Source organism: Telmatherina bonti (assembly GCF_933228915.1).
Source record: "Telmatherina bonti genome assembly, chromosome: 17".
NCBI lineage: Eukaryota > Metazoa > Chordata > Actinopteri > Atheriniformes > Telmatherinidae > Telmatherina > Telmatherina bonti.
In genome coordinates this window covers 30521621-30546419 of record NC_136615.1, presented here as the reverse complement: position 1 = coordinate 30546419, position 24799 = coordinate 30521621, and the positions used below count along the sequence as shown (strand labels likewise).

General features: G+C 38.8%; 1 protein-coding gene across 1 annotated transcript in view; it reads left to right on the top strand.

Moving 5' to 3' along the window:
- LOC306768326 (growth hormone receptor-like) overlaps positions 1-24001 on the top strand; it is a 34313-nt gene extending 10312 nt beyond the window's left edge. The window contains exons 2-9 of the mRNA XM_079256631.1: positions 219-306; positions 11163-11298; positions 14266-14444; positions 15295-15473; positions 16483-16627; positions 16734-16824; positions 19972-20041; positions 22695-24001. Of these exons, the coding sequence (XP_079112757.1) occupies positions 228-306; positions 11163-11298; positions 14266-14444; positions 15295-15473; positions 16483-16627; positions 16734-16824; positions 19972-20041; positions 22695-23552 (1737 nt within the window). The 5' untranslated portion in view covers positions 219-227 and the 3' untranslated portion in view covers positions 23553-24001. The remainder of the gene's footprint in view (positions 1-218; positions 307-11162; positions 11299-14265; positions 14445-15294; positions 15474-16482; positions 16628-16733; positions 16825-19971; positions 20042-22694) is intronic.
- The last annotated feature ends 798 nt before the right edge of the window (positions 24002-24799 follow it).

Here is a 24799-nt window from a genome sequence, read left to right as displayed (position 1 = left end):
CAAATATAATAACTGAAAAAGTGATTGTTTATTATGCCCTGCATGCTTTAACCCAAAGCGGTGAATTCAACAGCTCTGTAGAGTTTTATGTAACCACTTCACATTTTTGTGAAAGTGGAGGTGGGACAGTGTTAGTGGGCCGGGCCTTGATGGCTTGTGTGCTTCATCTGGGTGGAATATACTGAGAAACTAACATTAACCACATGTTTCTGCCACAGCTCAACATCATGACTGCAGCTCTCATCTTGCCCCTCTTTCTCCTTCACATCCTCACTGGATCAGCGCTGGATCCGAACCCTGAACAAGGTACTAAATTCTGCACACAGTTTAACAACCATCCTGTTTTTGCATTGGAAGAGATGAACCATGTTTGAAATTTTAATTACTGCACAATGCAACTGCATTTTATTCCAGTTGACGCTTATGTTACTGTATTTAACTTAAATTGCAAATAATGCCCAGATTTTTTAATTATGTTTTGTTTGCAAAAAAACCCCACATTTTTAAGTGGACTTTTTTTAAGTGGCCACAGCTGAAGGCTTTTAAACATGACAATAACTGCATACTTACTATGCAGCTTTGGCACAAAATGTGTTGCACAACACTGAAGCCCTCCACTGAAAGCCAGCAGATTTCTAGTGAAGTGGCTTACCAGGAATTCTGCAGAGCACAGAGCTCTGCACGGCTGAACAATGACGAGCTGTTCAGTGTGGAGGCTCAGTTTTCTGCCCAGTGGTTGTGGAAAGGCTCTGTGTTGTCACACATGGGCAGTATTTTATCCACAGACCTAAGCTAGGTCTGATTGACTGTTTAAGTCATCCATTGACAATGTGAGGTTTTGCCCTCAGTAGGTTAGCAGAGGTTTTGCTAAAGATGTGTTATCCTGCAGCTTGATTTATTGTCTTCTGTTTTGGTTTTTATGCTTTTTGTGGATTTTAGTGAGCCATTGTGTTTTGATATGTAGTGCTTTATTGCAGATAGGCAGGGGGAGCATTAGCTTGTTTGTAGAAATCAGTGTTGCGGATCACTCAAAAGTAATGGGGCTGCAAATTTTTGAATCCTTGCCACCATCTCAATTTTTGCCAAGTGATTCAGATTGCTCTGGTGTCACTGTGGTTAGTGGCTACTTGCCCAGTGGAAGAAAAAACTACACTTAACCAGACAACAAATATAAATCAAATTTGTTCTTAATGTCACTTGATTATTTAAACACACGCTAATGGCTGTTTGCACAGCTAACTTCAATTAGCATAGACAGCTTAATTCCAACACTCAGCTGCCTTTTGCTGTTTCTCTGCTGCACCATTACCCAACACAACTTGATACGTTATAAGCTACATGGAGTTCTGTGAAATGGCAACAGGAAAACTGTGAAAGGGTGTTCCTGTTTATGTGCATCTGTAGCTACCCTTAGCTTTGCATAGCTTTTTAGTAGGCAAAAATATCCCTGTCTTTGTACCTGGATGCTGCTTCCATGCTCTGTTCATTTTCATGGTTTTCACGGTTCACAAAAGAAACCCTCCCTCTTATACAATAAAAATGATCAAATTTATTTTTGTAGTACTTTTATAAACAAAGTATGCAAAATACTTCACACATAAAGTAAATTGTAAGCTGGAAAATAATATAATGTTTAATATAATATAATAATTGGGTATAAACTCAAACAAATAAGCAGTTAAAATAAATAAGAGCAGGTAAAATCAGGAAAAACTGTCTAATAAAAGGCAGTTTGATAAAATATCTCTAATAAGAGATTTACAAAATCAAATCAAAATGTATTTTTTTATCAAGCACTTTTCATTCACCCCCGCTGTATTTTCCCCATTTCTCTTTCTCTCCCTATTCGACCCAAACCATAACTTTTTATAATCAACATGAACAATTATGACGTGTATTCTCCCAAACCACACACAAAACAGAACAAACTATGAAAAACAAAGTGATTGAACTCAAACATAGGTTACAATCATAAATCATTCACCCAGGTGCTATCTTTGCAACTTTAAAATATATTGCGGCCACATTTTTAGTCTTTTAGACAACTTCCTGTCTGCAGGGCAACATAATTTCAGTGAACTTTTCTGCTATATTCATTTATTTATTTTCCAAACATTTTAGTCCGATTAAGGGTTGCGGGGAAGCTGGAGCCTATCCCAGCAACCATCAGGCGAGAGGCGGGGTACACCCTGCACAGGTCGCCATTCCATCATAGGGACGTTTTCTGCAATAGTTATGATGAAATAATCTCAAAAATAGATGTTTATCACCCTTAGGTCGATCCCATTGATAAGCAGGATATTTCCAGGGACTGTGTGACTTTCAGTACACTCCAGTCCACTAGAGGGTAGGGATGCTCCTCTAAGTTGGTTGTTAACCACCATGAAAATCCCAAAAGGAAAATATATATACAATGGCCTTCCAGTAATATAGCTCAGAAAAATAAAAAAGTCTTGAAAGAAGGTTTGAAACTGAAACTGAACTCACATTTTTTTCCCTACAATGCGTAAGGAGTTAGAAAAAAGCCCCACTTCTTCAGTGATATGTAAGTGGTTTGGAAGTGGTTTAAGTGGCTACCACCATATAGGGTGTGCCTTTACTGGTATCTCATGGATCAACTTGATTATGACTCAGGGTGCTTAGATTTGATTACTAATTTTGGATTTTAATGCATCTATTGTCCCCATTGCAGTTTATTTTTCCTCTCACACTAGCTACTTCATACTTTAAAATCTCTTCCATATCTGTTAATTCAAGAAACCAGCTTGTCTCCACTATCTTTTATTTATGTCAAACAAAAACTAAATCCCAATATATATCCAACATATTTTTCATATTATGTTCAAATTTTTCCCTGGAATCTATAGGAAAATTTGTTAGCAATAGTTTGGAGCAACAGCAGAGTTCTGTTAAAGTACATGAAATCAAAATAAATAAATAAAATCATTATGTTTGGATCAAATGGGTTTTCAACAGAAGGTGTTACTGGTATGCAAACATGCAAAATATTGTACAAGAAGTAGTTATTACAGTAATTATTGTGTAATGGCAACATTATTATTATTATATTAGATTAGATTAGATTATATTAGATACTAAATATAAATCATTATCTATTCTATTTTTGATTATTATTAATTGTTTTTATTTCATGCCGAATTCTCTTGTAACATGTATACCAAGATCATGTGACTCAGATGGTGAACATCTGGACTCAGTTGAATAAATTGTGTGACTTGTAAAGAAAATGTGCAACATCAATTCCTGACAGAAGTGTTGAAAGTTTTCTGTCATTTCATTCTATAAAATTCTCAAATATATTCATTTTATTCCAATGATAAAAGGAAAGAAAAAAGAAAAATGGATGACAGGATGAATATATTTTTACTACACTGTACCTCAGTACATATATTTTTACTTAAACCATAGGAATTTAGTTGCTTTTATGTCAAACCCTTACAAATTATTTCTACATAATGATTATCTGGGACCAGAACACTGGTTTTTCCTACTGGTGTGTTCCCAAACTTCACATCAGAGGGCAGAGAATGGTATATATGGTTTCTAAAACTGGAAAGTGTTGGAAGATTGATGGGGCTTATTATTACACGGCACTGTTGCCCAGAATATCTCTTCTCACTTCCCAGCCACACTGAAACACAGCTGCTGCTACTTCTAGGAATCGACCGGACTCTTCTGTGAACAATCATTATTAATTAATTTACTTTTTTTTCCCCCGTGCACCACACTTTGTGTCACTAGTCAGAGCATTGGTTTTTAACATGGCTTACATTTGTTGTCCTCTACTTTTATGTCCTGTCCCCCTTTTCACATTCGGCCCATAAAGCCTGTTAGTTCGGTGAAAGATTATAAACTGTAACTCCAATGAGAGCGTGGTGGCCCTTTGCCAGTGTAGGAAATGGCTTTTCTAAATGCAGAACGTTCGGCATTTCCCCCAGAGAGTGGACTGATGTCTGAACATGGGACCCCATTGCCCTGTGTGCTCACTGCAAAGACATTAATGTGAGCTTCCCACCAGTACAACGTACAGATAGTTAATAGGCCCAATAAAAGGAAAAGCACACACTAATTATCATCAAGAGGTTGTGCAAAGAAAGAAAGACAATGAGCTGTGTTCCAGCTAATATGGAATGGGAGCTACTGACTGACGGGTTTGTCCTTTAAAGGAAATTAATCTTAGCGGCCATTTCCTAGTTCCTTCCAAATCACAGCTGAGGGGAAACACATCTGGGCTTATCAAAACAAATTGAGTGAGGATGTGTTTCTTTCTGAAACAGGCGGCTGGTAGCGCTGACAGAGACATGATATAAACATGTTTACTTGGCAATAGTACGGATATAGGAGTGCAGTAATGAGAGGAGATTGTGAATTGATATTACCTTCTTGGAAATCGTCAATGCATTCAGTGGCTTTGATGAACACGCTCCAAAGTGCGCTCTGGATCTGCTGTTCATGTGTTTACTTGCACCACCAGTGACCTCTGCTAGATAGCTGCTGAGCAAACACAGCAGCACTTACTTTGACGTACAAGCACAAAAATGAGGTCTGTCAGTGTGCTGGTCTATCTGACTGCTCTCTCTGCCAAAACCCAGCTTTATACTAACCTTGTTTTAGTTTTATTACAGTTTAATATGGCATTTCTATCCAGAGTCTATCCAGAGTGGACAAAAAAAAAAAAAAAACCAGATAGAAAAAAGTCTTGCTGGCAATTAGAGGTGGGATGATTCACTATTTAATGGAGATGCAGCACGTGCCGATTCAATTACGATTTGTTAATGTTTTTTCTATTTAAAGGGTGGAAGGGATATAAAAGTTGCACATGCCGCCTGGACACATTAAGGCCCATTTATACTTGATGCAGAAGTTGGCTATGCAGACAGACAGACTATTTTATCCATCTACTACATTAATTATGCACATAAGGTCAGTTTTCAAGCTGTCCATCATTTGACGCAGAAATGGGAGCGACGACACCAGAAATCGTGGTGGAAGTGTTCAGTTTTATAGCTGAGATGCAACCAGCAAAAGAAACAACCAAACAAACAAAAGAGAAGAAGAAGAAGTAGAACAGGAAGATTATGTAGAAACCACCAAATCAAAAGCACCTGAAGAAGAAGACGCAGAGGAAGAAGAAACCTATTACATCCTCCCTGAGAAGCAAGAACTGAGTTCTTGCTTCTCGAGGCTGCAAGAACAAGAAAAAAAATCTCTTTCGTCTGGTCCATACATCCCCCATGAGAAGCGCGTCTGCAGCGGGGAGGGGTCACTGTGGGGGGCGATGTCTGCTTTATGTGCAATGAACCCGGTTGTTACCTCCGCCAAGGAGGTTATGTTTTTCCCGGTGTCTTTGTGTTCAAGATAACTTAAAAGGTTACGGAAAGATTTTTATAAAAAATTTCAAGACTTGTTGGAAATGTGAAAATGAAGAACTGATTAAATTCTGGTGGTGATCCGGATCATCGTTTGGATCCAGGAATTGTTCAAAAGGATTCTTTAACATTGTGCTTGGTGGAGGTTTCCGCTCTCTGAGTGATTTTCTAGTTTCATATTTAACAAGCAACTTTGTCCGCGGCAGGGCGGATCGTGCACGCGGCTCCGTCCAAGTGTTTTAATGCTACATGTGAAAATGTTCGTACTTTTTCACCACCTCGATCAGCTGTTTTATCAAAACAATCCGTTTTACCTGCAACAGTAAAAACGCGAAGCAGCGACTCCGCTTCATGCTTTTTCAGTGTTAGCCACGCCCACCTCACATGTCTGACCAATCACACGATACTTTTCGAAGCTTCAAAAGTATCTGCCAGCCCGATGTCTCGAGAACTGTTTTCAAACGCGTCCACGAGAACAAAATGACGTCATTTCTTCTCGGTGCCTCGAAAGCAAGAAAAAAGTTGTCACTTCTCGCAGAGGATGGAACAAGCTGAAGAAGTTGAAGAGAACAACATCAACTGTAGTCACATTTGGAGCATTTGAAGAGCCTGTGTGAGTGTGTCTGCAGCTACAGTCATTTACCTGGATCAACGTGCTGAAGGAAACTCTAAACTCAGCACTGCCCACTAGTAGATGAACTGACTTTTCAACTATGCAATGTAAAAGACGCACAGAAATATGAGGGCAACACATGACAGCGTTTGAAACGGACATATTAATTTATGCATGTAAGGGGTATAAATAGACCAAAAAGGGGTCCGGTGTCCAGGCGGCAAATACTAAACAACAGAGATGTAAAGAAGGCGGCAGCTAGCATTGCATCTGTTACTGAGATTCAGTCATTGGGTTTGAAAGCTAGTATTTGCAAACATTTTGGTTTTTATGGGCATGAGAGCAGACAAGGCCTGGACAAGATTTACTCTACATGGAATTTGATTAAAGGAAAAATAAGATCTAATAGTAATACTACTGATGTGTAACATATTTTTGTTGACATTTACATTGGAAGATTTAAAGACAATATTGAAAAATGCTCGAAACAGTACCAGTCAAAAGTTTGGACACACCTTTCCATTGAATTTAATGGGAAAGTGTGTTTAAACTTTTGACTGGTAGTGTATGTGTTGGATATTATTTCACATAAATAGAAGACAGTTAAGATAATTTTGTTTGGTTACTTGTATTTACTGTTATTGAATTGAATATAAACTAGAACAAAAGTAGGAAGGAGACAGGAAGGGAAAAAAAACATAAAAAATACACTGAAAATTCTGATAATCATTTAATTATTAAATCGTAGTACCCTGAATCGTAATTTGATCAAATTATTATTAAAATTTGACATTTTAAAACTTGAAACCCCGTTGAGGAACCAAAACCACTCTAATTTTGTCCTGCTTTACTTCGTCACAGTTGGTCTTTGCAGAGTTAATGTTCGTGGATTATTAATCATATTAATTTTTTTCTATTTTTTCGAAATCTCAATTGAATTGAAACCTAAGAAATAATACAGCATTTTTCACAAACCCCTTTATTCATTTTGTATTGATCCTCTCAGATCAGCCTCTGCCAGAAACTAGCGAACAGAAAAAGCTCCGCCCTATCTCCTGCCTGCGTGTGATTGGTCAACTGCTAGGAAGGTGGGCGTGGCTTTCTTCTCGTAAATGTGCACAACCTAGAGATGACTTCACTAAAATTTTTATTCATTCGTTATCCTAACCGCTTAATCCAATGAAGGGTCACGGGGAAGCTGGAGCCTATCCCAGCTGTCTTTCGTCGAAGGTCAGGGTCCACCCTAGACAGCTCGCCAGTCCATCACAGAGTTTAAGACACTAATTTAATTGATACCCAACCAAGGTATTTAATAAGGTATTTATTAAGGTAAGATTTACCTTAATCTTACCTTAATAAAGATTAAGGTAAGATTAAGGTAAGTATTTATTCTACTGTGTGTCACTCGGTCAAGTTTGAACAGGAGCTCTCCACAAAAGAAAAACAGAAAAAAAAAAAAAAAACACTGCATAGCTGGGTGTCAAATAGATTTTTCTCTTAATCCTGACAAAGTACAATTTCAAGGAAGAGACTGAGATCTTGTAAACAGGTTATTTTTAACACCTAATTGCTCTTCTGCGAAACAGGTCTGAGGTATGCATCCACAGCTTTGAGTGCCTCCTCTCAAATGTAGAGGAGACGTCTTGTTTTCACTCTCTATCTCCACTCAGCCAGTCGGGCTTTTTGTGTTGGTCCTCTCTGTAACGTTGTCAGTCCCCCGCTGCTGTTGATGGCCTCTTGAACACACAACCAGAAGGATTTAATAGCATGTAAAGAAATGCTACCCCAACCTCTGACTTTGAGATGCTTAATAAACTGGATATTTTCTAAAATCTGAAACGTTGTAACTCATCATGAGTACATTTCCAATCAAGCGCACACGCTTATTATCAGTCTTAGTGAGAACATGTTTGGTGGCTTCTTTATTAATGCGGACACACTGTAAAATGTAATTAAAAAAAAAATTTAAATTAAGACTAAATCTCATTAATTATTGGCTTTTAATGAATTAATCTTGATTAACTGCATGTTAATCATCGCATTTGCCCCAAAAAGCAACTTTTGTTCTATTTAAATGGATTTTAATTGATGACTAAATCAAATAATTTCCATGCATTAATATTATAAACTCAAGGTCTAGTAATGTCTGGAAATTCCTTTAATTTTAAAATAGTAAAAAAGAATTTAAAAAATGTCCTTGGCCGAACCTGAACAGACCTAAAGTTAAAGTGTCATTTTAAGTACTTTAACTAGCAACACCAGTCTTGTTAAAGTACTTTACACTTTTTAAAATGTTTCCATCCACACGCTGCATTAAATGACATGAATACCTGACAGTAAACTAGTGACAACTTCAGTCTCGTAATGCAGCAGAGGGCTCTGTCTGCAGCTTTTAATATTAGTTTATCTTTATTTAAATAATATTTCCCATCATTTGTTGCACAAAAATATTTTCCCTTTAAGGATTTATAAAACATTGTTTAGTTCAGGGATTGTCTGGAAAACGTAGTAGGCAGAGATAAATGTCCATCAGTTTTCTCTTAACTCCTTCAAATTCAGATTTTATTTTTTTTTAGGATTTTTTATTTAGCTCTTTATTAAAATGTAAAAAATGTAAATAAATACATCAATAATAAGCATATATTTAACTTTATATGTCAGAATTATTGTCATGCTAAGGTATTTACCAGGAAGCAAAGAAAACTAACTGTATACTACAGGGTTTTATACTAACGGTGTGTTCAGACCAAATGCGTTTTGAAAACGCTCAAAACGCTGAACGCTCGACGCTGGTCACTAAACTGCCTCTTTTGTGTCTGACGCCCAAAACGCTCCCAGCGCTCCTGCCACGTCTGCCGCTTGTGTGTCTGAAGCGAACGGCAAATGAGGCGGCGCTTTCCTTCCGGTCAGTTTGAATGATGGCGGATTCAGTAGAGATATGGCATGGTTTTATTTATTAAATAAAGCTAGAGGACGTTGTCATAGGGCAGTTTGTCAGTGTTTAATGCAACAAGAGCCGCACTCAGCAGAGAGCCGCCGCCGCCATCAAACAAAGCGTTGCTTGGCAACGTATCCTGCTACGTTGCCAAATCAGTAACATTCAGCTTTTCAGCGAGGAATGGTTATCCTAAATATTGCATGGAGTAATCGCATCTTCGCCCCGTGTCTGGGTTCACCACAGGAATTCTCCAGGAGCTGCGAGCTGATCTCTCTGATTGGTTGACGCCCCGCGTCAACTTATTTGCTTTTGACGCGCCATACGCGTGGAACGCCGACGCCCAAAGCGCTCAAAACGCAACGCGAGAAAGCTCGACGCCCCCTTGCCGCACCTCCTCATAGACTTTACATTGAAACCTGCCGCTCTTGACGCTCAAAACGCGTCTGGTCTGAACACACCGTAAGTTTCTATCTCAAAGTGATGCAATAGGTCACAGAAACAGTTTGGATTAAATACGATACATACACCATACATACAGTATATAGACAAAAAGTTCAATACAAATAACTACATTTTTACTTTCACTCATTCAGGATTCCTCCAAAAACTCCCTCTGAACAAAATAAGTACTTTAAATTGGTGCCGATTAGGGATAAAAGTCACAAGTTTGATTAAATTACTGCATTACATACACTTGATAATTAACAGCAACATTTTCCTGTGATATCCCTTTTCTCATGTCACCTCCTGAATTAACACAATCACTTCCCTTCATAACAACTAACTGAAAGCAGCTTAGACTTTAAACTCTAATTCAACCTATTTGTTCAGTCACATTTTAATAAAAAAAAATCTATTCTTGAAACAAAAATGTAGACTTTGTTCTTTTTTTCTTTTTTCTCTTTAGTTCTCCCAAGATTTTGCTTGTTTATCTGTGTTAAATTGTCTCTTTACAGTCAAATCCATGTTGTATGCTGCCACAGTCAGGCATTTGTTGGCAAAAAAGAAAATAATCTATGAAAATGTATAAGAATATGGTACTTTACCGTCATTTATGTGAAATAATCTAAACTCATGCGTCACGGCTGCAGTGACAGCAGAACAGTCAGATGTTTTAATCATTCACATTTGGCCTTGTGGTCAGTAGAGGTTTGAATAAAAGCTCTGATCGGGATACAATATTATATTATTGATTCAGTGGAAGGTGATTGAATACTGTGTGAGGAATAGTTTCATATCATTGCACAATAAATCAATGCATTGTTGTGTATCAGAGTATCGTCACACCCGGAGTGGTTAAAGGTTTTAACAGGTGGGTGAGTCATTGAGGGGGTATTATTAGCCAAAGCTGGACCCCCACAGAGAGGAGGTCCGGTATATAATGTGAGGCCAAACTTTCCTGTTTGGCCTCACATTGAGGCTCAGTCACAAATGAAGAAAAATTAACATTGCTGTGGTCTTCACATTCAGCTGAGCTCAACTCTGCTGTAGATTTTGAGATATTTTGGACTGATATGCTGGAAAGTTCTCTGTAAATGTTATTAAAGCAGAAAATAATGAGGTGGCTGCTCACTTCATCAAGCATATCTGTTATCTAAAACGTGTTTGTGTTGCAGAAAGCCCAGTGCAGCTGGGCTAAAAATGACCTCATACTTCAAACACTTCATCTTTTCAGGCGCAGACGTCAATGTGGTGCATCTAGACAGGTTAATACAACCATTACTTTGTTCTAACTGGTAAAAAAAAATAACAACTAAAGGGTTTTTTCTCAGTTTTGTTGTGTTAATACAGCTCATACACACACACGCAGGCCTTTGACAGGGCTGAGGCCTGCTGGGGAAGGCTGAAGAGATATGTGCTGCACACATGTGGTTTGAATCTGTACAGGCAGTAAAACATGATCCCCATGGCTTCTTCTGTGCAAGCCGGTTTCTGAGTAAAGCAAAAACAAATAAGATTATTCCACGACAGTGGAGGCAGTGAACTCCCCGGCTGCAGCTTTCTTCTAACAGGCAGTAAAATGATTTCCAGGAAAACCTGCCTTGTGGCCTGGCGGCTCTCGGAGGTTGGGTTACATATCTCCTCCCAGTGCTTTTGTGCAGCCCAGTCATCCTCCACTAGCAATAAAGACAACGGATTGCCTTTATGGTATAATGTGTAATTTGATTTGTTATTATAATACGTGTATTTTCCCCCTCCCACCCCCCCTCTTTCCCTACAGCCCTCCCCCCACGGCGCCCACACCTCCTTGGTTGCGTCTCCAACAACATGGAGGCTTTCCGCTGCAGTTGGAATAGTGGCACTTTCAGAAACGTCTCTGAGCCGGGAGACCTGCGCTTATTCTTCATCAAAACAACGTGAGGGGAACAACTTTATCATCGCTAAAACAAGGATGCTTGTTTTGTTCTTTTGGCAGCTTAAGTAAAAAAAATTCTCATTTAAATTAAAGAGATGGGAAAAAGGTTGATGACTCGTGCATAAAGGAGTCAGTCAAGACTTGAAGTGGAAATGATTTTTTCCATTTATAGTTACAAGCTTACAGTTAAAACAGGAGCTTCAGGGAGAATTACAAGCAGAACAGACATAATCACACTGTTTGTGTGTTTACACTGTCACTCACACCTGATCTAAACAAGGGTGCTTTATACCTCCTATGTGTGCACGGTGGTGTCTGAACCTTATCTGACATGTCCTGTATCTCTCGCTCACTGTTGACAAGGCAAAGTCCACTTTAAGGTCACTTTTGTAACTTTGATATTTTAAATACTTATAGGCCCGGATCTACTAAAGGTTTGTGTGTACTAGGGCTGCTCGATTATGACAAAAATTATAATCACGGTTATTTTGACTGCAATTGAGATCTCGATTATTTAACACAATTATCCAGTATTTATAAACAACGCTGCGCGTCGTGGTGTTCTTTGACTCCGTGTCGTGCATTATAACCGTCTAATGCACGGTTCCAAGTTGTTTAATCCGCTTTTACCACTTATATAGGAACTATTTTATGTTGGCCTGGATGTACGTTTTATGCCAAACAACCGCTGTCAGGCTGCAGCGCGTTTCTCTCATTCTCCTGTTAAAATACAGCTGATCTGAACCAGCTGGTTAACGCGTTGCTATGGTAACGCCCCGTAACAATGGGACTTAACTCGCCAAACAATGTATCGGAAAATAATGCAGCCAGTTGTCACTGACAATGGTACAAACTATGTTTAGGTGAACTTCCACAACCTACTGCAGTTATTCTACATTGACCTGCAGCCGGAGCCGACTGAGACTGGCCGCCTGGGAGTGCTTTAGGACGGGAGAGGCTCCCGCTGCTCCTTCCTTACAGTAACTGCAGAACAATATGTGTCTTTAAGTCAGTCGCCAAAACACCAGAAAACCCTCTAATAACTCCAGTAAAAGCTGCTAGATTTGTCGCTTTTAACAAATAAAAGTCTCCAGATTTAGCGAGAAAGTCGGCAAGTTGGCAACAGTGTCTGAATGAAAGCAAAGCGGCTGTGGGAGGAGTTTACAGCACAGCGCTGCAATGCCAGAGACGCTCGATTAGCAGCTGAAGACAGCAGGAGAGGAAACTGCAGAGAGAAAAATAATCACACGCTTTTATTTTTATCGTTCAAAACCCAGATCGTAATTTAGATTAAAATCTGATTAATCGTCCAGCCTTAGTGTGTACTAAAATGTATATAAACTCACTGCACATGCTAAAAAGACAAAGTACAAACTGATTACTTAACAGTGTGCACTGAGGGTTGCATTTTTCAAGAGTGCAAAATAGCCCATCTACATCCATTTAGTACGTCTGGCACACTGAATATTTTATACACGGCATCCACACGCTAACATGAAGTTTGTACAGTTCTGTCAAGTTTAAAGATAAGATCAACTTTTCTTTTAATGTCTTTAAAGTCTTCAGGAGACGTTTTCCAGGCTATTTAACTTTTTTTTTTTTAACTTTCGAAAGCTCTTTCTTAGGTGTTGGTTGCACTCCATCAGACCTGTTGCTGCTGATTTTCAGTTCAGCTCTTGAGTCAGTTGGCATTAGAGATGTAAATCTAACAACCACTCACAATTCAATTCAATTCCAGTTTTTGGATGATGATTCAGAATCGATTCTTGATTCAAACAGATTTTCTATTCATAATCATTACCCTTAAGTAACAAACGGTACCAATTTGCTCCAAGTAACTTAATTTTACACACATAATTTTATGAATGACTACATTTCAGTTCTACTTGGGTAATAATCTTTTGAAGTTACACTACTCTTACTTGGGTACAAATTCTGGCTACTTTACCCACCTCTGAACACACAGCATGTCGTGTCTGTCAGACATGTGTCAGTGGGACATGTGATTATGGGACAAGCTGCCAAGATCCAATTTCAAATGAGGGCTTTGCTAAGTTGTGTGTTATGTTGTCAACACAACACTGGTTTAGCTTGTAGCTTTTTTCATGCTTGAGTGATTTAGAGGTCAGTCTTTGGTGATTCAACCAAAAAACAAACAAAAGGAAAGCGTTTGTTCGTTTGTTCCACCATATGTCATATTTATACCACTTTTCATTCAATTTTGCACATCAGTGCTTTGCTGAAATGAGAGAAAAGGAAAAAAGCCTAAACTTTCTCTTTCAGTCTCTCTTTTACACATACTCATACATAATATGCCTTAATATTTTGGCAGCAGAATAAAAAGAAATGAGAGATGGCAAAAGGCTTTTGCACAGTGCTGTAAGATATCAGTTAATACATCATTGCATCTGCTGTTGAGTAAAACTAAACATGTAAGATGCCAGTCAGAAGCTCACTGCCTCAGACTAAACTATTTCATTTCAGCTACTCAGCATGTAACTGTAAGACTAATATGACTACAATGTAGAGCACAGGTGTCTAACTCTGGTCCTTCAGGGCCGCAATCCTGCAGAGTTTTAATTTTTCCTTACTCCAACACACCTGACTGAGATTAAGGAGTCATTGTGAGGAACTTCTCAAGAAACTGTTGGATCCATTTAAATTAAATCAGGTGTGTTGGAGCAGGGAAACCAGAAAAACTTGCATGATAGAGGCCTTTTGGGAACAGAGTTTGCCACCCCGAATAGTTTGCAGTTTTAATGAAAAAAGAGAAGAGAGCAAGATGACCACATTAGGAATGGACCTGAACATGTAAACTCTCCTCTTCTCAGGACACACTTTCAGTTTGACCCTCACATTTCATTTTCTTATCTAGTTAGAAGTTAGAAACTTTAAGTTTAGGTTTATGAACATCTAAAACCTGTTCAGTTGTTTAGACTGACTGTGTTTCCTCTCACCCACCTGACAGACCCCTTATTCCCTCCCTTGAAATTTGGAGTGAATGTCCTCACTACAGCGCTGAGAAGCCCAATGAGTGCTTTTTCGATAAGAACCACACCACCATCTGGGTGGATTACAGGATCCAGCTCCGCTCCAGGGATCGGGCTGAACTCTATGATGAAATCGGCTTTGAGGTTCAGGACATCGGTGAGTTTACAGCCTCTTTGCTCACCTTGATTCGTCCAGTCGTGACACGGTCCAGGTGTGATAGTCTAAATGGCCATTTTGGTTTGGTCCTGTAGTTGGTCTCGACAAAGTTTTGGTTTCGTTTCAAATATGGCAAACAGATTGGCTGACATCTCCATTGCTGCAGCTATGAGATGGACTGCCAATAAATGTTCTTTCAATATTTCAGGTCCCTAAAGGACAAACCCTACTCATTTCAGTCATCTTTGAACTATTTCATTCTCAGGTTTTCTTTGAAATCTACACCAAAAAATTTCAAATTTTTATTTTTCCAGAAAAAGTGAGAAATTTCCGCTGATGTAATTAAAAACTTTAAACTGTAATTGTTTTGTTTGAACCACTATTTATCAAACACAAATCCAAAGGAAAAAAAATGGCTGAATCTTCAATAAAAATGTTAATGTCTTTGGAAAATAAACCAACTTAAAATGCGATATCAGGAACACACTTTAATGAGAGCGAGACATGTTTACGGTGGTGTTTACAGCTGAAAATATTCCATCGTTTTGTCATTGCAACATACAGAACTGTAAAGAAGCATCTGTCCCCTTCCTGTTTTCCTTCTGTTTTGCAAAATCGTCACACAAATTTTAATATTAGACAAACATAACCTCAGTAAATACAAAATTTCATTTTTAAATGGTGCTTTTATTTATTAATTTAATTTTATTTATTTATTTGTATTTATTAAGGAACAAACAGCTTTCGAAGCCTACATGACCATATGTGAAATAGATGTTGTTTCTGTTGTGATAATGTCTGTTAGATGAGTCCAGAAGATGTTTTTCAAATTATTCTTTTTGCTTTGCAGTGCAACCAGATCCTCCAGTCAGCCTAAACTGGATGCTGCTGAACATAAGCTTGACCAGTGCTAACTATGACATTATAGTGAGCTGGAAACCTCCCCAGTCTGCCGATGTTGAGACTGGATGGATGACGCTGCAGTACGAGGTCCAGTACCGCAGTGTCAACTCTGATCTGTGGGAAGTGGTGGGTGTCTCCATGATCTTAATTCAGTTCAATTCAGATTTATGTACAGCATCACTTCACGTCAAAGTTATCAATAATTATTGACTGATTATTATCCTGCAATGGACCAGCTGATAAATTCAGTCAAAACTAACTTCTGAACTACTACTACTAAACTACTAAACTAATCAAAACTAATTATCCAGCTAAAACCCGAAGGACTGCATCAACTCTTCTCTTTGATTTAGTCGCCCATTTAGAGCATACATGAGGTGACTGGTGATAGAGGAACTAGAAAAAACCCTTCCTATTAACAGGAAGGGACACCTTCAGTAGAATCAGACTCAGGAAGAGCGGCCAGCTTCCTTTACCAGTTGGGGGTGGAGAATAAAAAGTAACTTGAGGGAAATGCTCAATGGATTATGGGACATGTCCTAGCAGCGTTCCTAAAGGTCACCCAAGCCAGCCCTCACTGGAAAGTTTTATGCTTAGACCTAAAGGTAGAGAGGGTGTCTGCTTCTTGAACCCAAACTGGGAGCTGGATCCACAGAGAAGATTCTGAAAGCTCAAGGTGCTGCCTTCCATTTTACTTTTATAACCTCTAGGAACCTCAGTAAGCCTCCCGTCTGAGAGCAAAGAGCTCTGATTGGAAAACCTGCAACTTTGAGATCTTTAAGATCCAATGGTCACAAAGAGCTTCATATGAAGAGAAGCATTTTATATACAATCCTCGAATAGGCCATAAAAATATGATCTCTGGTGCACAGGCAACCTAACTGTCTGAATTCAGAGGATGGCATGTCAGTGACATCCTGGCCTTTATGTCTGTAAGATAGTTTGGTAGTTTGACCCATCGTTTGGGTTTATGCATGACTTTATCTCCATAGCAATAAAATGTGTGCTGTCTAATAATAAGTGAAGTGAAGCATCTGCAACATGAATCTGCAGCATTGTCACTGACTTTCATTGTAAACCTTTATTGCTTGTGTTGTATTAGTCTAAGTTAAATAAAACCTTGTCCCCAACACAGACATACCTTGTGAAAAGCACACATCGCTCCCTTTATGGGCTTCAAACTAACACCGATCACGAGGTTCGGGTCCGATGCAAAATGCTAGCTGGAAAAGCGTTTGGAGAGTTCAGCGAGTCCATGTTTGTCCACGTTCCCGCTCAGGGTAAGCTTGTGGTAAAAAATAATGTTTAAAAATATTACAATGATATATTATTATTCATGAACATGAACATAAGTTTGTGCTAATTTGTGTTTGTTTTCCTTATCAGTGTCGAGATTTCCAGGGATGGCTTTGCTCATCTTTGGAGCCTTGTTTCTAGTCGCTATCCTGATGCTGGTTATCATATCACAGCAAGAAAAGTAAGTGTTTCCAAATCATCAAGATTTCTGAGCTTTTGTCTCTTGTTTGAAAAACAATCTCATGTACAATAAGAGTTCTCTGACACCACCTGATCAGGAATCACAAACATTCACAAACAAATTTTTTCAATCCTCTCATCGTCCCAAATACAGGGTTGATTAGATTACAGTGCAGCTTTGCAACTTGAGTGGCGAAAAGTGTAGAAAAATATAGCAAGAACTAGGCTTTTTCAGACATTTTAAACTTGAAGAATATCTCAACCCATTTAGCTTCATAGTTTTATACAGGTTAAACACAACTTGGCTTTTCTTAAGGAGAAGTTGTCAGGCTGAAAATTGTTTAAGAAAGATGGATCCATACAGGTGTTTAGATGCTGAAGAGATTGAAGTAGTAATCACACGTGACCAGCCACAGACTCATAATAATGGTCCCAATAAATATCAGGTTGTGAAATGTTATGTGTAAGTGTTTAATTGATTTTCAGTCCCACATTAAATGACTCTGCAGCAGATGCTGATTGAGATAAGCATCAATAACAACATAACATCTGGGGGCACATACTAACTTTATTGAGGGTGCCATGAGGTAACAACTATAGGCACAGCTTCCACTTTCTTTCAGAAGCGCACATATACTGACAGTTATTTTCCAAAATGAAGGACAACATGCCCACAAGAAGAGGCCCAGTATAGCTTAAATTATAGCCTTAAGAACACTGATGATAAACCTACTGAGACTGTTCAAATATATGACTTTTAATGTAAAAACAACACAGAGTCTTAATTTGTATTTTACTGAAACACCCTCCCTTTCTGCAAATGCTTCGGTGAGTTATTTAACGACAGGAGCATCCTGTTTTACTGTGAAATCACAAAGAGAGGCTAAGCTGCGGTAGGTATTATGTAGGTGAGACCCAAGGCCATCTCGTCTCTTTAACAACGGGCTGGCTGACAGAAAGAAATTCATTTCTGCTTTAAAGGGAACCAGTTAGGAACTGAACCAGTTTTCCAATCAGATAACAACAAAAGGCGTTTTTTACTGTTCTGTAAAGTAACCCATCACATGTCAGAGCACTGTTTATCAGTATTTATTGATAAAATAGATAACAGTGGGGTTTAACTTGTGGACAGGAAAACAAAAGAGGGATTAAAGATCAACTCAAACATCCACTGTGGGATAGTTAGGCATATTACACACTTTGTAACAGAATGCATCTTATTTTACAATGTCAGTAAAGTCACATCAACAGAGGGAGGAAAAACCAAGAAGGACCAGTGAACATACAAGGTTTATTGCAGTATGATATAGAGCCTCATTCAAATATTTAAAAATTATCGTGTAAGCCTATAAAAAACTGGCATTCAGTCTACTTTCCATGCAATGGAAAATCAATTTAAACCAAGTCTTTTTCTGTTTAGTGTTTGCCGCTTTATAGAGCAATAATGTAACTATATAAACACACGTACACAAAATAAACGTGTCTTTATGCTGAACCGATGTGAGCATATGAGCTTAGGTAAGAAGGAGAGTTTTTTCTGTCATTTGTTTCTGAATTTAGATGTATGTTCTAGCTTGACTTGATACTGGACACCCATATAGGCAAAGCGAGGAAGGTTTATTTGTACATTTCATGTAGAAAACAGTTCAAAGTGCTTTACATAAAATTATTAAAGCATTACAGAGAGCATTAAAACAAAAAAGAGAAAGAGATTAAATAAAAAGAGAGGAAAGAATTAAGTTACTTTGCTAAAAGACTACAAATAAAGTTTTTAATCTTGATTTAAAACTCCTGAACTTCCTTCCTGTGTCAAAACGCGGATCTCGTCCTCTATTCGTCTTATTGATGCGTTTGTTCAAAACTCGCCGGGAAAAGTTTGAATGGCTTCACATTCCCCGCGGGCGCATCTGAGACTCCGAGTGAAAATACGCCAGCATCTCTGTCCTGTCTGCGCTGTGGCCCCCTCCTCACCACCCCTCTCCTGTTCCTTGCTGTCTGACAGAGCGGACGCTAATGTGGGGAGTGAAACGCTGCACGACTTCAGTGTAAACATATTTAAGGTTGAGATAAAGCAAAATTCTGTATGATTTTTCATTTCTGTCTAAAAGCATTTTGTAACTCTCAAAAAGAGGACATGTCCAGGTGAAAGAGGACATGTCCAGGTGAAAGAGGGCATGTCCAGGTGAAAGAGGACATGTCCAGGTGAAAGAGGGCATGTCCAGGTGAAAGAGGACATGTCCAGGTGAAAGAGGGCATGTCCAGGTGAAAGAGGACATGTCCAGGTGAAAGAGGACATGTCCAGGTGAAAGAGGACATGTCCAGGTGAAAGAGGGCATGTCCAGGTGAAAGAGGACATGTCCAGGTGAAAGAGGGCATGTCCAGGTGAAAGAGTGCATGTCCAGGTGAAAGAGGGCATGTCCAGGTGAAAGAGGGCATGTCCAGGTGAAAGAGGACATGTCCAGGTGAAAGAGTGCATGTCCAGGTGAAAGAGGGCATGTCCAGGTGAAAGAGGGCATGTCCAGGTGAAAGAGGACATGTCCAGGTGAAAGAGGGCATGTCCAGGTGAAAGAGGACATGTCCAGGTGAAAGAGGACATGTCCAGGTGAAAGAGGGCATGTCCAGGTGAAAGAGGACATGTCCAGGTGAAAGAGGACATGTCCAGGTGAAAGAGTGCATGTCCAGGTGAAAGAGGGCATGTCCAGGTGAAAGAGTGCATGTCCAGGTGAAAGAGTGCATGTCCAGGTGAAAGAGGGCATGTCCAGGTGAAAGAGTGCATGTCCAGGTGAAAGAGTGCATGTCCAGGTGAAAGAGGGCATGTCAGAGTAAGAGAGGACATACACTAATATTAAATTACCTGATAACAGTAAAGAAAGATAAATAATCAGCATAAAATATATAAAGAAGAGTGAGTAAAAGCAAATAAATAAATAAAATAATTCAGTTTGATTAAATTAGATGATATAAAGAAAAGCAGACAGTTTGCAGCATCACAGGGTTAACGGACTTATGGCGTCTCTGATGTTTCATCTCTGCTCACATGACTGTGGAGGTATTATGAGGTCTAACATAAACCTTGTTTTTATAGCCTGTTTTGTTTCCTTTTGCATAAATGTTCCCTTTTTTCTTTGTTTTTTTTTTCTTTCTCAAGGTTAATGGTTATTCTTTTGCCTCCTGTTCCTGGGCCTAAAATAAGAGGAATTGACCCAAAACTACTTAAGGTATGCAGCACACTCACACTACAAGACTTTCCAACTTCTTTGGTTTACTGGTGCAGTTGTTTCAAGCTTCAACATTTGCATGACAACAATCACGACTGATAAGTATTTGGTTTTTTTTGCCATCACATTCGAGCGCCAAACCGATGTGTTTAATATACAATAAGAGCATGGCGGTGTTTGAAGTTTATAATGTGAGGAGGGACCACATTGAGGAGTATAGTTTGATATTACCTTTTTTTTGTTAAAAATTAGGAGAAAAATAGGATCTGACTGGAATTTTCATTATTCTATTTTGTGCATTTGCCCTTGTCTTGTGGGACTGAATTTAAAATAGAAAAATTAATAAACGGAGCTGATGACGTCACAGGCTGTGTCTGGTGCGGTACCAGGTATTATATAAACCGCTCCCAGAATAACACAGGTAAACACTCTGTGTAAATAATATGGACGGAAGCTCACAGCTAACAGTTCAATGTCCCTTGGACATATCTTCTCCTTGACAGTAACACGTTCAGGATGACAACAACACTGGTTAACCAGCACTGCAATTCCACCACTCTTTTGCTTTCCGCTGTGTTGTCTACTGCAGTCTGCACAGACCGTTTTGAAGCCCGGTACAGACACATTACAGTCAGGGATGTGTTCATGCAGCCATGTCTCAGTGAAGGACATAATACTGCACACTCTGTATTCTTTGTGAGACCTTGTCAGCATCTCGAGCTCGTCCGTTTTGTTAGCTAGCGATCTCACATTACCCATGAGGATGGTTGGTAGAAATGGTTTAAATCTCCATCGCTTTCTCCTTTGTCTCACTCCCGCTCTACATCCTCTTCTCTTTCTTTTCAACTCCATCAGGATTTGATGTGTTGTTTCGCTGGTAATCCTGATTTGGGAGAGTTTAATTAGTTGATCCCAATTGTAAACAAGTCTTTCCTTGCAATGGAGACTCATCATAACAAGTCTTGAAAAAGCCAAAAATATACAGAAAAATCTCCCTTGCAGCACACCCTCCCAACTGGCATGAAATCCTCAGGAAAAAAATACCTAATTTGAGCTAATATCTATGTGAGATGAGTTTGTACTTTAAAAAAATCAAGATGGCATGTCAGAGCTACTACAGTTTGCTTCCATCAGATGGCACAATCTAGAATGGAATGAATGAAAATAAAAGTAATATTTCTAAAATTTCAGCAAAGTACATTTGCAATTTGCCGATGTTTCCATTGACTGGCTTTTAGCACATAAGCCATAATGTAAAGGATGAGGACACAAAACATATTTTGGAGCAGCTATTTCAGGCTTTACTATTTTTGCCACTGTCCTCGTTAAAAGACAAAACAAGTTATCCAGAAGCCATTTTTATTTGGAATGAACTGAGCATGTGACCGCTGTACCAGCATAGAGTCTGGGGAATCACTCGCATCAACTGATTTCTAGGGCAGGACAAACAAGAATCAGTACAGAAGACATAAATGACCTGTGTCATTTTTGCTGTAAAAACCTGAGGCGACATGGCGTTGTTGGCAACTGGGTGTTACTTTTTTAACCTAATCGTAAGTCAGAAACTAATATTTTTTACGGCAAAAAGAAACTAACGCCTACATCTGCGCGCCATCTTGAATGTTTCAAAGAATATATGGCAAGAGGCAAGAGTCTCCTCAGATCAACCAATCAGAGTGGCCGGTTTGTTTAAGACTGATGCAAATCTCCTTGAAGGCGAGGGACTCCAGACTGAGTCGCTCTGTATTGAATATATAGAGCACTCCAGTCAGGCGTGCCAGGCTACATGTGACCCCCTACATCATATGTGGAAGTGTGTAAATGCAAAAAAAGCGTTTCTATTACTCTTTTACAATATTCTTCTATACTATCACATCTGAAAAACCACCTTATGAGAGTGAAAAAAATAGTTTAAGCCAGATTATATTGAAATATTTTTCTTTGGACAAACCCCTTCAGATCTTGTTTTCAAGGAGGTCCAAACATCCAAATCCCGAGCACAGTGTATAAACATGTTCTCAACAATACAAATTTGTGAACATGTTATTTTTCTGGTTGGAGGTGTCAGTAGCTGCATTCCCATTACATTTCCTAAGCAATATTTGTAAGTTTTGATAAATAACAATTGCGATTTGCAGGTATTTCCATTGAACAGTGTTTAGCACATTAGCCTCAAGTGTCGTAAAATATTGTTGCTTTCGCAAGATTTTACGAAAATTGTGGCTTATGCAAGGTAGTCATGTAGTTATTTTGGGATTTTCTACTTGCTGTTGAGAATTTGCTACGGCTTTTCTAGACTTTTCTCCCTCATTTTCTTTTCTAAAACTGTGAAATTCACTGTTGTTTGTTCCACACAGCGCCATCTTTACCAGAAATGAACTGGTCATGACCCCTCAAGTCACGTCCGGGGACATGTGAATGCAAAAAAAGTGTTTCCATTACGCCTTTGCAATATGTTTCTATTTCGAAAAGTCTCACCTCATTAGAGCGTAAAAACTTTTTAGCAAACTATGAGACTTTTCTAAATGCAGGTGTTTCCATTAGTGGGGGGTTTTTTTTCAATATTTAGTTTTTGCGCAATTCTAGGTGTAATGGAAACGCACCTAGTGCTACGACACTAGAGTAATCATGCTGTTTTCCTTTTCTCTAATAGAAAGGGAAACTGCGAGAGCTGACGTCAATCCTGGGTGGACCCCCTGATTTGAGGCCAGAACTTTACAACAATGACCCCTGGGTGGAATTCATCGATCTAGACATTGAAGAGCCAAGCGACAGGTTGACAGATCTGGACACGGACTGTCTCATGGATCGCTCCCTGTCCTCCAACTGCTCTCCTCTTTCAGTTGGCTTCAGAGATGATGATTCAGGCCGCTCCAGCTGCTGTGAACCAGATCTCTTCAGTGACTCCAGTGCATCGCATCCCATCCCAAACCAGTTGCTTAGTAAGGAAGTGTCATGCCAGACAGGCTCTAAGTCCAATTCTGGGGACCAAAGCTCACCATCTGGAGCGCTTTCTTTAGTTGTGCAGGGTAAAGAGGCCATGTATGCCCAGGTCAGCGAGGTCAGGTCTTCTGGCAGTGTGCTGCTGTCACCTGAGGAACACGCTGGAGTGGAGACAAACACCAGCAAAGACGTCATGGTGGAGAAGGGGAAAGAACAGAAAGAAGTTCCGCTTCTTTTGGTGAATGCAGACTGCAAAGACTACACCACGGAGCTCACTGCAGGGAGCATTATCCCAGAATCATCCACAGGGGATTGTGGTGAGCCCTCCCAAACGGGAGTACAGCTCAACGCCTCTGTATCCCAATCACCTCCCAATGAATCTGACACCATTCCCATGTCCCTGCTACCCCCAGTTCCTGTCTACACTGTGGTAGAGGGCGTTGACAAACAGAACAGCCTCTTCCTTACGCCGAACCCAACACCGGGCCCCATCCTGACAATACTAAAGGCCATGCCGACGCCAGATGGCTACCTGACTCCTGACCTTTTGGGAAGCATCACACCCTGATCAGTCAGGGAGTGACTTGAATTTCCAATTCAAGGCAGTAAACTCATGGATGTTTACAGGTCTGGAGCTGAATGGAAACCTGCTTAAAATAGTTTGAAGGGGGTCCTGCCACAACCTCTGCTTCCGAAGACTTAAGAGCATTATCTGACAAGGCTCTGAAGGCATCATCATTGAAGGTTTCGTATTTTTAGCGGTTCATGAAAAGAAAGCTGGAGCTGATAAGAGTCTCAATATTCCAAAACATATATTCCTCAACAATACTTAAATGCTTTTGTTGCAGTTGTATTGGTCAAGTATTGTGACTTGATGTCAATCATAACAGTCCCCCCAAGCAGCTGACTGGCAAATGTTATGTCTTATGAAGTTGCTTTGGGCAATACATGTAGCATTCATTCATTTAGACGCATACGGATGACTTTAAGTTCAGTGTTTGTTTTTTAGTTTCTGTAAACTCATGAAAAGCATGTTTCATATCAGGTTTTTCTCTGCTAAATGTTTTTTATACCTGTTACCATATGTAATTCTGTCTTTCTTTCATGTTGAGATAAAATTGTTAAAAAAAAGATGCTGTGTGTGTGTTTGATACAAGCTACTGTGGTCTTTGTTTATGAACTGAAACTTAAATATTGTGAAAACTGACACCAAAGATGAAGTATATATATATAAATATATATATCTATACATATATATATATATATATATATATATATTTATATATATATATATATATATATATATATATATTTATATATATATATATATATATATATATATATATTTATATATATATATATATTTATATATATATATATGTATAGATATATATATTTATATCTATACATATATATATATTTATATATAAATATATATATCTATAAATATATATATATATAAATATATATATATATATATATATATATATATATATATATAAATATATATATATATATATATATATATATATATATATATATATATATATATATATTTCATGCCAAGTTCAGCCTCAATCATTGGGGAAAAAGTGGTTATCAGTGTTATCTGTACAGTTATTCTAATTTGTTTCAAAACACTGAAATTTGTCTCTCAGGTTGTTGGGGTTAGAAATTTTTGACTGAAGATCAACAATGATCCATTTCAGTTCACGATTTTTATTCATAAGTAGATAAAGGAAAAAGCCATGCAAGCAGCGTAAGACAGTAAAACAAAAATAGAAGGCAACAACGCTGGTAACTTTCTGCCAATAT